Below are 16131 nucleotides of genomic sequence, written 5' to 3'. Positions count from 1 at the left end.
CGCCTCGTCCAGCTACCGCAGCCGATGCCGGGAGACCAGTGAGGGCCCCCTGGCGCCCAGCAGGCCCACAGAAACCCGCTCCCCGTGCCCCGCCCAAGTGTCCCTCTACCCGGAGGGGCTCCCGAGGCCAGGGATGTCCCCCCCATGCAGACACGCCCCCTGGCTGGGGGCCCTTCTGACAGCCACACACACGATTCCACCCTCACACGCTGTGACGGATCCCACGGGAGCCCCAGCAGGAACCTGATGCCCAGAGCATCCCGTCCCTGTGTGCCCCGATGCCAACCACACGCCCAGCCTCCCTGGACGGGTCGCGGCCCACCTGGCTCCTGGTTCCTGTGCTTTCCAGCTGGGGGCCTGGAACTGGCTCAGCTTCTCTTGGCTCCGATTCTCTGTGCCACCGCCTCAGAGGCCAGGCCGAGTCAGACGGGACTCCTTGGGGGGCACCAGGAAACGGCCAACGCCCAGGGCCCCAGGCCGCGCATCTGCCCCGCCACTTCCTTCCTGCCAGCAGCTCAGGCTCGGCCATGCGGTGCTGCTGTCCTGCGGGAGCGCCCAGCCGCCATGACTCAGCCAGACCTGGCAGGTTCCAGCCGCTGTGCTCACCTGAGCAAGGTGTCCTCACGCTGCCGCCCGCCACCTCAGCTCTCGACGATACCAAGCCACTGACAACTCTGCCCCAGGTTCCCCCCTGGTGAGGCCACCACCGTGTCCCAGGGCTTTAGGGTGCCTTGATTAACGTGCTGGGTGGCCAGGCTTCCCGAAATGCGCCCAGAGGTGTGGGAGCAGCAGCACGGCCGCCTCGCACTCAGGGCGACTTTACAAAGTATTTCACCCGCGTCACCTGGAGGGTCACCCCGAGGGCCACAAGGCCAAGCAGGGCAGGTGCTCATCTCACAGCTAGAGATTAAGACGACGGGGGTGCAGAGAGGCCCCGGGGAAGGCAGGGCGCCTGGCGTAGTAGCAGGCTCAGCGCCCCCCAGCCCCCTGCAGGCCTCCAATGCCTCCGGAAGACACAAGCAGGCCCGCCCCGGCTCTGGAATGCGATGGAGCCCGTGAGCCCGGAAGCTTCCCGCAGCCTCCTCTGGAGGGTTACCCTCCATCTGCCTCGTGCCCGTTCTGGCCCTTGAGGGCCTGGGGTCTCCTCCCAACTGGGCTCAACTCCGCGTGGGCCCCCCGAGGAGAGTGCCCTCCTGCCCACCCCTGCAAGCCACTCTCGGCCTCCAGCCCTTCATCCCTCGCTCTCCCAAGGAGCGCGGCAGACAGGGGCACAGCACAGCCCTCCCAGGGTGGTGGCCCACCCAGTTTACGGGGCAAAGGAGGCGACGGGGAGGGGAAAGAGGGGTCTCGCTCCAAGAAGAAAGGTGGACGGGTGGAGGGTGAGGCGGGAGGGAAGCCGCCTGGGGAGCGGAGCACAGGCTCCCTCCCTCCCTGCGTGGCCACGCAAGCCTGCCCAGCGGCCCCTCAGCTGCAGTGTCTCCACCTGCAACCCGGGATGGGACGGGATGGGACAGGACGGGAAGGAAGGCCACCCCCCGGAGGCCCCAGATCCTAAGAGGGCTAGAGTCAGGTGGGAGAGCGGCGGAAGGCCCGACGGGGCCGCGGAGCCACCTCCAGGGGAAGAGGAGGGCCCGGCCATCCTGCGCCTGGCGTCCCTGGCTTCCTGAGCGGGGACACAGGGACATAGGACCCAGAGCCCACCGCCATCCCCAGTGTCCAGGACCCCGAGGGGAGCTGCTTCCAGGCCAGACGACGTGGCAGCGCTGCTTCAGTGCTAATCCCATCCTTCTGGGGTCACGTGATCTGCCCCTTTGCCAGGACAAGGATTCGGGGGCAGGAGAGGACCCCACCAGGGTCACAGGGCAAGGCTGCCCTCCCGACGGGCCCCTGAGTGCCATTCCTGGGCCCTTATGGAGCCTCAGGCCACTGTCCCTGTGTCACCCCGCTCCTGACCTCCAGAGATTAGGGCCCAGCCCGGCCATCGCTCCCCGGCTGGGACGGTGTGCACCTGCTGATAAGGTGTGGGGCGTTCCTGCGGCGGGAAGGGGGTGTCACAGGCAGGGCTCGGCACCCGCGGGGCCTTGGGCAGTGCCCGCTTGTCACAGCCTCTGCCTCTGTCCACTTCCCACACACAGGACCGGGCAGTGGCCAAGCTGTAGTGACAGTGACGAGGAGACAAGGGCCGAGGGACAAAGAGGCACCACCCCGCCAGCAAGGGTGGAGAAGACCCAGGCGGGTGCCTCCCGCATGGAGTGGAGACACGGGCCAAGCGTGTGTCTGTCGAGCTGAGTGTGTGAGCGTGTGCTAAGCTGAGCCGGCCGCAGGAGAGAGGAGGGAGCCGGCCTGGACGCGGACAGGCCCCGAGGACCGCAGGCGGCTCGTCCGCCGGGGAGACCGCACAGACCTCCCGGGAGGGTCACACAGGACGCTACACGCCAGGGCCTGGCTGTGCCCACTTGGGGGAGGCTGCATTTGCTCAAGTACCAGGTGTGCGTCCGACAGCGAGCCTGTCCTGTCCTGGGACTCGGGGTCTGACTCCGGGGAGCTTATCCTGAGGGGAACACTCAGAAGAGAAAGCAGGTGAGCACAGAGGTGGTCACTGCGTCCCTGGGAACCACAGGAACGGGGGTCTGGAGGCTGGGACCATCTCTGCAGCGGCTGAAAGGAACCCGCTTCATTCAACAGGCAGCCCAGGGGAGGTCACGTGGAAGGGCAGAGTGACGGTCCCCCTGCAGGAGTGACACCAGGACAAGAGCCTGCAGACAGCGGGACAGAGGCCCCAGAGGAGATCTGAGAGCCGGCAGAGGCCGGGCAGGGGGGAGGGGGGACGGGACGGGAGGGGACAGGACGGGAGGGGCAGGCAGCCGGGGGTGGGGGTGGGGGGATGGGACGGGACGGGCGGGGAGGAAGTGGGAAGGCCCAGCCCAGCGAGCGGAGCGGCCCACCCACCAGGAAACACTCAGAGACCCCGTGATCCAGGCACGTGGTCACAGCTGCCAGCTCGGGGGCACAGGAGAGGACGTCCTAGCCAGAAGCGTCCGAGCTCACAGGACTTTGAATCAAAAACACCTGCTCTTAACTGGACACCATAAAGAAGATGATTAGCTCTTAACTGGACACCATAAAGAACACACTTAGGATCGTAAGCCACAGGCAGGAAAAGCACGTGTGGTACAAACAGGTGATAAAGAGCTTACAACCCCGAGTCCACGACAAACCCCCAGAGCCAGAAACAAAGACAAACAGTCCAATATTTTTTAATGGGTGAAAGCGTCTTAGAGGCATGTATGTGCCAGAGAAGATGTCCAAGGTACTTGACACATCATCGGCTCAGGGGAACAGAGACTGGAGTCGCAGGAGACGCCACTGCACGCCCCAAACCAGCAAAACTCAGAGGCCAACACCACGTGCGGCGAGGGTGCAGCACCCTGGAGCGTCCCCTAAACGACAACCAGGAGGACAGATCGAAGTTTCCTTGCAGTGAACACGCGATGCCCGTGACGCAGCGACCCCACGGCCAGAAGTGAACGAAATTCAAGTGCGTGTCCGCAGAGACGCCACGCGGCCAGCAGCCTCGTGCCCACTCGCCAGGCCCAACAGGTGATCGGATAAGCAAACGTGGCAGTGCGTTCAGGGGACCTTAGCACCAGAAAGAAGGGGCCACAGCACACAGAGTCACACCCCAGAGATGTGAAGGCGTGGAGGCAGCAGACGCACAAGTACACACCCCCGTGGTCCCTCGAGCACGGACCCCCCAGCGCAGGCAGAACTGCCCTGGGGAAAGAAGTCAGAGTCGAGGGGGCTGAGCGGGAGGGCAGAAACATTCTCCATCGCGTGTGGGGAGGTGGACAGATGTGCCTGGCTGTCAACCCACCAGACAGAACACGTAAGGTCCGACCCTTTACTCTGAGTGCCTGACGCCTCAGTGGAAAACTCTACGCGTGGACTGTGCCGTCCTCCCCCGGGGGCTGTGTCGGGACCCCAGAGCCTACAGCAGGGCCTGGCACAGGCAGGTTCTCCAGACAGGTTTGCCGAGCGAGTGACGCGTAGAAGGCGGCAGAGTGACCGAGTGTCTGGGAGGAGGGCAGCCACAGGAGGTGGTGGCAGGGAGACAGCCGGCGGGTTCTGGGGCGAGGACAAGCTCGGGGACTTGGGAGACCAGATGGAAGCTGGAGGTTGGTGGAGGAGGAGGTGTAGCCAGAGGAACTGCGGGGGGGGGCACCCCAGACACTGACACGAGTGGGGGCGGGGCTCCCGGGAGGCAGGAGTGTCACGGGCGAGAACTCTGCCCCTGGGGTGCTCATCCGTGATGTGGAAAAGCCACTAGTGCCCCCCTCTCAGGAGCAAATGTGCTGTTGGCAGCAGGCCGGAAAGTGAGTGGAGGCTAGTCCTGAGGCGGCCCCGTGGGCAGTGGGCAGCTCTCGGATGTCCCGGGAAGGCCACGTGGCTGTGGGATGCATCTGGACGCAGAGCCAGAAGCCTGGGGCTGGGTGTGCCGAGGCCCCTGTCTATCCAGGCCGGGGGGTGATGCTTGTGACCATGGGTGGAGGCTGCAGGGGGCTGGGGGACGGGGGGACACGGAGGTAGAGAAACGATGCAGCGCTGTGTGCCCACGTGGCGGCCAGCTGGAGAGGACAGTCAGCACCGGCGACCCACACCGGCACACGGGGACCGGGGCCTCGGCAGTGACAGTGACCTGCCCCTCCGTGAAGCAGCCCAGGGACAATCCCTCCCCAGCAGGGGAGACAGGTCCACGTGGCACAAAGCCCCTCAGAGCTCCTGGGCGTGTCCCGTGGTCACTACGATCCCTGGCCACCGACGGGGAGGGGAGGATGAAACAGCTGAGCTGGGGGCAGTGGCGCAGACGGCCGAGTTTCCCTTTGAAAAGCTCCCGTTAATGCTGTTATGATGACGTGTTGTTTCAAATGGTGTTTTAACCATAATCAGAAATGAAGTGAATGAGAGGGAGGGAGGGGGACTGGAGGCAGAACAGGACCCTGGGACCCCGAGGGGAGGCTGGAGTGTGACTGGGGGCAGCCACAGGTCAGAGGCCCTGGCAGTTCCAGGAGGTGAGAGAGACCGAGGCCCAGGCCTGAGGCCGGTGGGGCTCCTGCTCGGAGGCCCCTGCCTGGGAGCCAGGCTGTGTCCCTTCCTGCTGTGCCCATCCAGACCCAGCCACAGTCCGGGCCACAATCACGGGCCGCTGGCTGCTCCTGCAGGCCCAAGGGATCTGTGCGCATAGCAGTTGTGTTCTTTTGTTTTCCCCAGAGGATCCACGGGAGGTGAGGAGAGCTGGGGGGACGGGCCTGGCCAGCACACCTGGGCACTGTCGGGGTCGGAGCCGGGCCTGGATGCGGCCAGAGAGGAGCGTCCCTCCCGCCTCAGCTCCCTGCATGGGACACGTCCCGCCACGCGGTCAGCGGTTAGGAGCCCAGGACGGAGGCCCCGCCCACCCCGGCCCCCCACCTGCTCTCAAGGACAGCAGCCCCCAGACCCCTCCCGCTCTGCGGAAGCCGCTGGGCCCGGTTCAGCTGCCCGTTCGCTGGCAAAGGAAACCACAGGAGGCAGCTGAGGTGGCCACGGTCCCTCTTTAGCCTGACCCCGGGGAAGGAGAAGAGGCCTGGCTATATATACTCGCGGAGAAAAACAGCGCGCAGGTCGGAGCCTGGTAAACAGTCGGCTGTTACAGGCAACTAAAAATACTCCCTATAATTATGTTATTAAAACACACTAGAAAAATTGACCCGCCCCACTCGGCAAAGGCCCGAGACGGCGCAGGGAAGCGCGGGCCACGCACGTCGGCCTAAGGGTGCCCTGGCAGCACCGGGCGGCTGGGCTGGGCCGGGCGATGCCCATCGCAGTCGGCGGCTTCTGCAGGGCTGCCTGCAGCGCCGGGCCCCAGCCTTGCGGGCTCCTCTCCAGGGCAGAGGCTGCTGACCCCGGGCCACCCCAAGAAACACTCTCACACGTGTCAGGGTGGGTGGGGGTGCTGCCGTGGCCCCAAAGACCCGCAGCCACCTAACCTCACAGGTGGGGACACAGCAACCTTGGGCCCCAGCCACTGACCAGGGCCTTCCTTCTGAGGACAGGAAGAAAGGATTAAAGAAGGAACTTAATCTCATCTGACCCAAAACTTCACTGTTTTATGACAAGTATTCATACATTACTTGTGTAATTAACACTAAATTAAAGAATCAAAATGGGGACAGGGGGGTCAAGCCTCAGGTCCCTCTGGCCCCGGCTGTTCACTGGGCACTGCCCTGCCCTCTCCACCCCAACCCAACCCCTCCGACTGGCCACCACTAGGGGATGGGAGCCCCCCCAGCTACCAGGCCACCTGTTCGTCTCCTTCCACAGACGGTCCGACCCTGGGGGGCTGCACTGGTCTGGAGCCTTGGATCTGCCATCCTGCCCCCTCCCCGGCCTGGCTGACAACTTCTCGCCCACCAGCAGACCAGTCTTGCTGGGTGCCCACCTCCCCCCAAGCCCTGCCCAGCCTGGACCTTGTTCTGTATAGCGTCACTGGCTGCACTGTGTTTCTTTCCCATCTGGGCTCAGCTCAGCGTGAATAAACACGGCAAAGGCACTTACAGAACCAAGACGCCGGGAGCTGTGGGGGACCCACACCTCGCTTTACAGCCAAGGAAACCTCGGCCTCCATTAGAGAGGAGAATGGGCCCAGCCCCTCCCATGCCCACAGTCACTGGCCCTGAACCAGAACCTAGGCGCCTGCCCGGAGCACTGTCCCACGAGACCTGGGTGAGAGAACGCTTGAATGAACTTGGGGAAACGTCCCACGTGAGCACAGGAATCTGAGCAGGCGGGTGTCACGCACGGTGGCTCTGGACACCATGACTTCCCGCCTGGAAACGGCGTGTGGTCGGTGGGCAGCTCTGCACAATCAGGACCTGGTGGTGGGCGGCTCTTCCACTCGGCCCCCCAGGACTGTCCCGCCCTGCCCCGTCCAGGGACCAAGAGATCAGAAACCTGGGATCGGCCTTTAAGCTTTTATCGTCTCGTTTACAGGCAAGGAAACTGAGGCCCCGACAGAGGGGTGAGGGCCTGGCAGGTTCAGAGCGGGACAGATGCTGGTGCCACCCACAAGCCCCTCCAGCAAGGCCAGCCTCCCTCCCTCCTCCCTGAGACCTCCCACCCCAGGTTCTCCCACCCCACCAGCAGGTGTGGGACTCACCTGCCCTGAGAAGGAAAAGATTTCACCTCCAGATTCATCCTTTCTCACCTGCGTTCTAGTCCCCCAAGCCCCAGGTTCCTCATCCAGAAAACAGGCTTAACTCAACTCAGAGGGGTTCAAAGGTCAGGAGTGGGGCAGAGGTCACATGCAGAGCATCGACCCCCCCCCCCCCGCAAGACAGCCTCAGGCTCCAGCCGCTGCACAGCAGACACAGCGGCCTCTGACCCACTTCTGAAACTCCTGGAGTCAGCGTCATGAGGAAGAATGAAATTGCTTTGGTAACCAGAGGAAAAAAGTCTACAAACAAAAAAATCTAAATAAAAAAAGTCATATATTTCTAAAACAGATAACAAAGACCAAGACTTCATTGAATTCTAAGGAAAAGAGGATTCCTGAGGACCACGGTGGTCAAAAGTGGCTTCCTGTAGGAGGCAGCTCACACTGGGCCCTAAAGACGGTGCTGGTGGGGCGGGGGGAGGGCAGGGGATACCCTCGACCCCTGTAGGGGCCCTGCCACAGAAGGCAGTCCCCTGCAGCTGCGCTCACAGCAGAATCTGTGCACAGAGCAGTTGTGTCCCCTTTCCCTCTCCATCTTTGAGCACCGAAAGTGTCGGAGGGAAAGACACCGCCCAGGAAGCAGCCCCGGGGACAGGATCTGAGATGCTTGTCACCCCCCGCCCCCCAGTACCCTTCCCGCTGGGCCGCTGGTGGGATGGCCACCTGCAAGATGACCACAGATGACCCGTCCTCGGCTCCTGGGCCAACCCCAGCCCCTTCCCTGATCACGCACACTGAGCCCTCGGGTCCCGTCAACCAGGCACCTGAGTCCTGTGACTTTTTCAGTCCTCGGAGGGGCTGCAGAAGGCCGAGTCTCCCCCGGAAGGCGGCAGATGAAAGCGAGACCTAGCCTCAGCTCTGGGGGCCCCGGAAAGGGACGGCCCCAGGCTCACTGCCAGCCTGAGGGCCTAGCGGGGTGTCACCACCAGGGGGCTGGGAGGGACCCTCAGGCCTGGGTTTCTACCAGGGCCCCGCGCTCTCCCAGGCCTCCGTCTTCCCACTGCCTTCCTGCCAGCCTCACAGCGGTGTTAAGACGGTGACGGTGAAAACACGATGAAAAGGAGGAAGTGTCCCCATTCTAAACGGTGACACGGCAGTGACAATCAGGCTGGCGCAGGTGACGACGCTGGCGTGCAGTGGGTGTGTCCACGAGGCCGGAGCCCCATCCATCCCGCAGGCGGAAGCCATGTTGCCGCCCTGCACGTATTTCCCTGTCAGTCATACAGTTACTGCCTTCTAACCACCTGCCTTTGGGCTACAGTGTTGCTTTTGGGAGGCCCGTTCGGTCAAGAGTTGCGTGCGGGGCGGGGCCCGTTCCATGGGAATCACAAAGTGTTATGTCCTGACGTCTCTCTAGAACCTTCCAGCTCTGGGTCCTGACCCCCAGGGCTGCAGGGACCACAGGTGAGACGTCGAAGGCCGTCACCCTTCCCGGGGGGGTGGGGGGGGCTGGGGAGTCTCTGCTGTGACGAGGTGGAAGTGGGATTTGGGGGGGCAAGGGGCACCCCAGGATGACCCAAACCCTGACTGTGGCCGCTGCCTGAGCCAGCACAGGCACAGGTCTGACCAATACCCTCTGACGGCCTCATCCAGCACCGACCACTCACTGGGAAACACCGCAGAACTAACCAACTCTACCAAAGCTCGTCACAGAGCCAGGGGCGCTCAGAAGCCAGCAGCACAGCAGCTCCCTCAGGAGCCGCCCACGCCCGACCCGAGAGCCGGCCTCCAGCCTCTCAGGTGTCACTGCGCAGGGCTCCTGGCCCGCTAGACATCACCCTCCCACAAAGCTCAAGAAAAAATATGGAGGGCCAAGCCCCGCACCCAGACACAGAATCCACGGGGGGCATGGCCAGGGTATCAGGGTTTTAATTAACAGACTTCATTTTGGGGACAGTTTCAGATTTACAGGAAAGCTGAGCCAACTTTTAGAGGAAAGCTGAGCACAAAGAATTATTCATCAGGATGTGAAAAGCTCTCAGGTGACTCCAATATAGCCCAGGTGGGAACCCTGAGCTAATGGCCCCTCTGCATCCAGAGGCCAAGAGACCTCCCCTCCCCTCCCTCAAATCACACACTTGGGTTACAGGCAGCAGCCCGAAGAACACAGATTAATTCTCGGGGTCAACGAACTCTGGCCCTGGGGCTGCGCCTGGCTCCACCACTTGTTCTGCTATAGCTCACAAGCTAGGAGTGGTGTTTTACATTTTTTAATCGTTGGAAATAATACCAGAAAAGCTCGTGATGTGAAAATATTTACTATCCAGCCCATCACAGAAAAAGTCCACTGACCCTGAATGAGGAGACTGCGCCACGTGGGGCGGTGCGCCCTTCAGGAGCAGAGCGAGCGCCCACCAAGCAGGCCTACCCAATCCCCCTCCCGGCTTCACAGCCTAAGGGGCTGCAGGTGTGCTACGGGCCGTCCGACGCCAACCTGCTCCTCTGAGAAGCTTACCAGCTCCTGAACCAGACCTCCAGCTGGGTCCGTTCTGCGAGCCTGTTAACGTCTACTCTCCAGAGGCACGAGGAGAAAGGCCGGCGGACCCCGCGCACTCCCGGGCACATCCTGGACTGTCCTGTCTGTACGAGGCTGACTCAGACCCTCCTCCCCGACCTCAATGGTTTTCATTGATTCCTGTCCTGAAAACTTTCCCAAGTCTCACCACCTTTCTCTGCTACAAATCAAAACACTGTCTGGGAGCCGAGTGCAGGCTGCTCTGGGTCCCACATTCCTGGCCCACTGGAGCCCGCTCCTACCTATAACAGAAGTTGGCAGATTCCACCTGGAGTGATTTCAGAGGCTCTGGAAAGGCTTTCCAGCATAAAAACACCAACACCCAACATGGTCGGACAAATTTTCACCCACCAGGCAGACTCACGTTGCAAACCATTCCATGTTTCCGCGAATTAATTTAATCAGACCGCTTTCCAGCTCACACCCAGTAGAGACAGCCCCAGCGGAGGGAGCTGAGGGCCAAGGGCTGGCGTGTGAGGGGTGAAATGAGTCTCGGGCGCTCTGCCCTGGGCACAGGGAGGCCAGGAGGGGCGCAGAGGGGAGGGGCCATGGAGCAACGAGAACCACAACTACGAGCTTTCAGGAAGAGGCACCGATGACACGGCAAGCAGCGGACACTCACGCCAGGGTTCCGGACCCTCAGCTCTGACACCAAGACCAGAGCCTTCTGCGGGGCATTCCCTCCCCCAGCCCAGGGCACAGCCTGCCCCGCCCCTCTCGCGGCACTAGAGCCCAGCGGAGTAAGCCAGGACACCAGGGCGGCAGGGAGGAACCCCAACTATGTTTTCCAGAGCATGGGCCTGCCCTAGTCCGGCTGTGGGGTGGGGACGGGAAGGGCAAGAGTGAGGGGGGCCGAGCCCAGGGCACAACGACGTTAGAGCCTCCGGAGGCTCCAGATTCAACAGCTCCAGGCAGGAAGCCCGCCTTCTCCCAGATTGGTCAGGAAGTCGTGATGCAAATTTGAGTTTGTTTTTTTTTTAAACACGAAAGAGAAAGAGATTCGTGCCCCCCTCACCGACGCCCCAGCCCCGTCCCATAGGGGCCGACATTCCCCTACCCTCGTGCCCCTACTCTCAGCGCCCAGGGCGTAGGCACGAGCCGCCCTCTCCGGGGGTCGCTCGTCGCCCGCCCCTGTGGGCGCCCGGGTGCCATCTGCCCGCCACCCCGCCGCCGCCCTCCCAGCCTGGCGCTGGGACGGGGCCCCGGCCTCCCCGGCGCTCTCATGCTTCTGGAATGCGGGCGCCCAGGGCCGCGCGCGTCCCGGGGAAGCTCCGCGCCCGCCCGCCCGCCCGCGCACGGTCCTCGCCCCGCCAGCCTCGCTGAGCGGCCGGGCCGGAAACCGGGAGCGGGGACGCAGACCCGTCCCAGACCAGAGCCCGCCGCGCACGCCCACACTCACCGGCCAGGAGAGCGAAGGGCAGCAGCAGCCAGTAGAGGACGGCGCCGAGCACGTGCGGCTCCATGCCCGAGGGGCCCGCGGGGCCGGTCCGGGGTCGCTCGGCCGCCGCGGCGCTAAAGGGCGGCGCTGGGGAGCCGCGGCCGGCGCATGGCGCACAGGGCGGGTCGCCGCACGTGCCGCGCGCAGTGGCCAGGACCCCGGCTGGTCGGTGGGGACACGAGCGCCTCCGCGCCCTCCTGGTCCTCCTCCTAGGGCCGGGGCCCGCCGCGCCCCGCCGGTGCCGACGGCTGGGGCCCGCGCTCGCTCCGGTGTCAGCTCTGCCCCGCGGCGGAGCGCAGCGCACGGCTCTTGGCGGCTCGCGGAAGCCGAGCAGGAAAGGACGCGGCTCAGCGGCTCCCTCCTCCCTCAGCCCGCCCGCCGGCCTTTATAAGCTCGGCCCCCGCCCTCCCGGCGTGCCCGCCCCCGCGCCTCCCCGACGGCCCGGCACGCCCCGGCAACCCCTCCGCCGCTCCGTGACGCCCGCGCCCCCCACGAGCCCTCCCGGCCGGGACCGGAAAGCGGGGACCGGAGACCCCCGTGCGGCGCACTCCCCGAGAAGACCTCCACCCTCAACAGCCTTGGCGCTGCCGCTCGGAGTCGCGTGGGGGCGGGCGGGGGCCGCTTCTCCCCCGGCGGTCCCGTCCCGGAGGGCTCAAAGAAGGGGTCCCTATCGCCGGGCTTCTGCGGCAGCACGCCACCCGCATCTGCGCCCCGCACTGCAGGAGCAGCTGGGGCTTTGCTCCCGCGGACGCGGACCCGCAGCGCCCCCTGGGGACCGTGGGGGTGTCTCGGAGGCCCCGCCCGCAGGGCCAGGGCCGGGGCCAGGCTGGATGTCAGGCGGGAGGCCCTTGAGGTCCGACGGGGGCTGGGGGCCGCTTCCACCCGCGCCTGCCACCACCGCCAGCTCTGCCCTGATTCCTCTGCCAGAGGAGGGAAACGATAACCGCCCTTGGGCGGCCAGGCCAGGGTCTGAGCCCAGGCTGCGCTGGGCACTTAACCCGGCCACCCCAGTTTGGCCTTCTCCACACTTGAATTGGGCTGGGAAAGGAGAAAAAAAAAGCCACTTAGTGTGTAAGGCAGAGCCCACCGAGGGTGACGGGACCCAGGACCGGGTGAGGGCCTGAGGAAGCTATGGGTGCGGTGGGGACCCAGAGCCTGCAGATGGCACCGCCCGGCTCCAGCTGGCCAGCCATCCCGGCTCCAACACAGGCCCAGACCCTCCCACTCTTCAAAAGCCAGAAATGGGGCCTTTCATGAAACCTGGTGTTTCAGTGTTGACTGGTTTTCTCTCTGCCTCTCCTTCTGCCTGCTCCTTCCTGGAGTCATGTCCAACCCTGGACTTTCTCTAGACCCCTTGAGACTTGTAGCCTCAGGGTTCCTCCCCAAGGTCAGAGACCAAAGGAGGCTGAGGACATGGGGTTGAGCTCCTTGAGAGTCCCAGGACCCACCTGTAAATGCTGCCTATTCCCAGCCTCTAGAGAGATGGCTAGAACCACCCTCAAGGTTAGGCCCGAACCTGGCCGCCTGAGGCCATCCCTTGGCAGGGATTGTGGCCAGGGTCCCCGAGCAGCACCAGCGTCAAGAGAGATGACCGAAGGACAGCCCACGGCAGCTCTACTGGCTGCCGGCCAGCCCCAAGAGGCCAGCCCCCTCTCTGAGCCTTGGGGGGGCGTCTGTGAGATGGGATGGGGGCCAGCTGCAAAGCTGTGAAGATTTAAGAGGAGAACATGTAAAAGTGATGTGAATTAACGCACACCCTTGAAGGGTTACCATCGGGCCCCTCGGTTACCCACCACCCTCGTCATTCTTAACCGGGCTGTGGACTGGAGAGAGGCAGGCAGAGGGAGAGGGAGAGACAATAGGCAGAACAGACACAGCATTGGGGTTAGGGCTGCCCCTACGCTGCCCTCTGCCTGGCCTGTCCTCAGGGTGACCAGGGGACAGCAGGGGGCCCCTCTCGGGACACTGATGTCCACCTACACCGGGCCTTGTTTGCATAAAGGGTTTAAATGCAAAAACAACAAAAAGCTTAAAAACCACTCCCTTAAGCTAAGTCCTTCTAAGGTCTAGGATACAAGGTTTTAAACTCTGTCCCAAGAGCAAAGTCTGGGGGGGAAGCAGGAGGACTCAGAATGAGGAGGAGGGGACAAGAGCCCTGGGCGGGCAGGCCCCCAGCGCCCCCGGAGCTTCGGGGACCTGGCTCACCGTGATTCCCACCCTCCCGTCTGGCTCCAGAACAAAGAAAGGACTTTCCCTGAAGAGGAGCAGAATGTGTGCTTCCAAGAACTGTGAGCAGCGAAAGACAGGAAAGAAATTTAACTGTTCTGGCAAATTTAGGAGCTGTTAGAAGAAATCATCGTGTATCCTGCCCTGGAGCGCTTCAAAGCAGTTAGAGAGGGAAGCAACTCTCTGTGTATCAATATGGAACAATCCCTAAGATGCAGTATTACAACTGGGAAAAGCAGAGGCGTTGGCCCATGCCTGGCCTTCGTGGACACAGAGTCTCTGGGAGGAACACAAGCCACAGCCAGGCCGGTAGGGGCGGAGCTGCACTATCGGATGGTAGGGGAACAATGGTTGCTGAAATGCCTTTGTGTGTTGTGGTTTTTTGCTGTATACATGTATCACCTATTCACAAGGTACATTTTACAAGAGCACAGTGGGGACAGATTCTCAGCAGAAGACCTTCCCAACCTGCCGACTTGCCAAGTAGGGGGCGGGGGCAGTCCTGGCTGTTCAGTAATGCAGGTTCTACTCCTTTGCAGCTGAGGACACGGGGGCCCGGGGTGGGGGGGTGGGGAACGTCATTTGCCAAAGGACAAGCCAGGCCTTAAGACCAACTTTCCTGATTCCAAGCCCAAAGCCATTTCTGCCTTGCAACCCCATGGTTCAGGGTCCTACCACACTTGTTGATTAAAGCAGAAATGTAACCACTCTAAAAGAACAGTATGGAGATTCCTTAAAAAACTAAAAGTAGAGCTGCCATATGATCCAGCAATCCCACTCCTGGGCATATATCCAGAGAAAACTGTAATTCAAAAAGATACATGCACCCCAATGTTCATTGCAGCATTATTCACAACAGCCAGGACATGGAACCAACCTAAATGTCTATCGACAGATGAATGGAGAAAGAAGATGTGGCACATATTTACAATGGAATACTCTTCAGCCATAAAAAGAATGAAATAATGCCATTTGTAGCAACATGGATGTACCTAAAGATGATCATACTAAGTGACGTAAGTCAGACAGAGAGGGACTCCCCTGCTGGTCCAGTGGTTAAGAATCCACGCTTCCACTGCAGGGGGCACAGGTTCGATCCCTGGCTGGGAACTAAGATCCTGCATGCCACATGCTACGGACCAAAAAAAAAAAAAGAGAGAGAAAGACAAATATCATATGATATCACTTATATGTGGAATCTAAAAAAACAAGATACAAGTGAACTTATTTACAAAACAGAAACACACTCAAAGACTTTGAAAACAAACTTATGGTTACCAAAGGGGAAATGCGGGGTGCGGGTAGGGATAAATTAGTAGTTTGGTGTTAACATATACACATATATATATAAAATAGATAGTCAACAAGGACCTACTGTATAGCACAGGGAACTCTACTCAATACTCTGTAATAACCTATATGGGAAAAGAATCTGAAAAAGAATGGATGTATGTCCATATAACTGCATCACTTAGCTGTACACCTGAAACTAACACAACATTGTAAATCAACTATATTCCAATATAAAATAAATTAAATTAAAAAATAGTAATTTAGTCTTGGAAAAACAGGCGTGGTCAGGTCCCCCATGGAGAGAGGAAGGGCTGAAGGGAGAGTGTCATCGGAGGGGCCGTGGTCACTCAGGTTTAACTTTCCCCCAAGGATGACAGAGTCATCCTTACCTGTCTCTGTACTTACAACTTATTTCTGAGAAGAGAGAACCCAAGTGTCCATGAACGGATGAGTGGATAAACCGAATGTGGTCCCTCCACACAGATAATGAGACATTATCTGCCCATGAAAAGGGAAGTACTGATGCTGCTACAACCCCGATGAACCCCGAGAACATTCTTTTAAGCAAAGGAAGTGAGACACAAATGGGCAAGTATTGCACAATCCCACTTATATAAAACATCTAGAATAGACAAATTAATAAAAATGGAAGCTAGATTAGAGGCTCCCGGGGCTGAGGGGAGAAGGGAATGGGGAGTTATTACTTAACAGGTATGGACTTTCTTTTTGGGATGATGAGAAAGTTCGGGAAATGGTTACAAATGGTGGTGGTTACACAGCAACGTGAATGTACTTAATGCCACTGAATCGCGCACTTAAAATGATTAAAATAATAAATTGTATATTATGGGTTTTTACCACTATAAACAACTAACTTGAGAGATTCGCATGAGGCTAAGCGCATTTCCCTGCAGCCCACACTATGGCTGGTCCTCCGCCGGGGGCCTCCCCAGAGGCACCCACGTTGTCTGTTTCTTCTGAATATTGTTTTCCTGACTCCTGGCCAGAGACTTGATGAGATCAGGGATTATTTTTTAATTTCCCCAAGTACATTCCCACTGAGTCTCCCCAGCCCCCCTTTCCTGGAAACAAGACCAGGAATCGATCCAGCGGAGAACAAGCCCAAGTCAGGCTCCTATCAGCGGTTCCCAGGCCTGGTTCCTTCTGAGGGACCCGTCCTACCGGAGCCCCCTCCCAGCCACCTGCCCACCCGGAATCGGCCGAGTGACCCTGCTTCCTCGCTGCCCGAAGGCCCAGCCCTCGGCCCTGTCCCTGCTCAGGACGTGACTGGATCAGAGTCAGCAGTGGCGCCTGCTTCTGCATTTGGAGCTCCCAGTCGGTCTGGAACCTGCCCCCCTCACGGGCTCACAGGCCAGGCCGGCTGAGTTGGGAGGCTGGAAATCGGCGCCT

The 16131-nt window shown here is 60.9% G+C and overlaps 1 protein-coding gene across 1 annotated transcript in view; it reads right to left on the bottom strand.

Moving 5' to 3' along the window:
* PIEZO1 (piezo type mechanosensitive ion channel component 1 (Er blood group)) overlaps positions 1–11545 on the bottom strand; it is a 53579-nt gene extending 42034 nt beyond the window's left edge. The window contains exon 1 of the mRNA XM_081217725.1: positions 11164–11545. Coding sequence (XP_081073851.1) covers positions 11164–11227 — 64 coding nt within the window. The 5' untranslated portion in view covers positions 11228–11545. The remainder of the gene's footprint in view (positions 1–11163) is intronic.
* Between the last annotated feature and the right edge of the window lie 4586 nt (positions 11546–16131).

Source organism: Mesoplodon bidens, assembly GCF_964165515.1.
Source record: "Mesoplodon bidens genome assembly, chromosome: 18".
Lineage (NCBI taxonomy): Eukaryota > Metazoa > Chordata > Mammalia > Artiodactyla > Ziphiidae > Mesoplodon > Mesoplodon bidens.
The sequence above is the reverse complement of the archived record's forward strand: the minus strand, read 5'-3'. Positions and strand labels throughout refer to the sequence as shown.